The sequence below is a fragment of the Haliaeetus leucocephalus genome, unplaced genomic scaffold, assembly GCF_000737465.1.
Source record: "Haliaeetus leucocephalus isolate CR32 unplaced genomic scaffold, Haliaeetus_leucocephalus-4.0 Scaffold136, whole genome shotgun sequence".
NCBI lineage: Eukaryota > Metazoa > Chordata > Aves > Accipitriformes > Accipitridae > Haliaeetus > Haliaeetus leucocephalus.
The window spans coordinates 2,863,291-2,863,682 of record NW_010972572.1 but is presented as its reverse complement, the minus strand read 5'-3'; the positions used below and the strand labels follow the sequence as shown (position 1 = coordinate 2,863,682).

The 392-nt window shown below is 77.8% G+C and overlaps 1 protein-coding gene across 3 annotated transcripts in view; it reads left to right on the top strand.

Annotated features, from left to right (window-relative positions):
- The first annotated feature begins 80 nt into the window (after positions 1–80).
- The window catches only part of NSUN5 (NOP2/Sun domain family, member 5), a 4,156-nt gene continuing 3,844 nt past the window's right edge, over positions 81–392 (top strand). For all 3 annotated transcript variants that reach the window (XM_010585944.1, XM_010585945.1, XM_010585943.1), the window contains exon 1: positions 81–191. In XM_010585944.1, the coding sequence (XP_010584246.1) occupies positions 99–191 (93 nt within the window). In that variant the 5' untranslated portion in view covers positions 81–98. The remainder of the gene's footprint in view (positions 192–392) is intronic.

Here is a 392-nt window from a genome sequence, read left to right as displayed (position 1 = left end):
AGGGGCCCCCCCAGGCCCCGGCTCCGCCGCTCGCCCCCTACCGGCCGGGAGGTCGTACCGCCGGAAGTGGCGGCGGTCGCACGCGGCCCGGCGGGGACATGGCGCTCTACAGCGCGGCCGCCGCCGTCCTGGAGGGGCTGGAGCGCGGCGACGGCGGGATTAAGAGCCTGGTGTACAACAGCCGCTTCCCGGTGCGGGGCGGGGGGCGGCCCGGGGGGAGGTTAGGCCGGAAGCGGTAGGCCCGGTGGGGGTTAGGCCCGAGGCGGGGAGGCTCGGTGAGAGTTAGGCCCGGGAGGGGGGGTGTAGGCCCGAGGTGGGGAGGCCCGGTGGGAGTGAGGCCCGAGGCGGGGTTAGACCCGGGGGGTGGGGGTGGGTCTAGGCCCGAGGCGGGG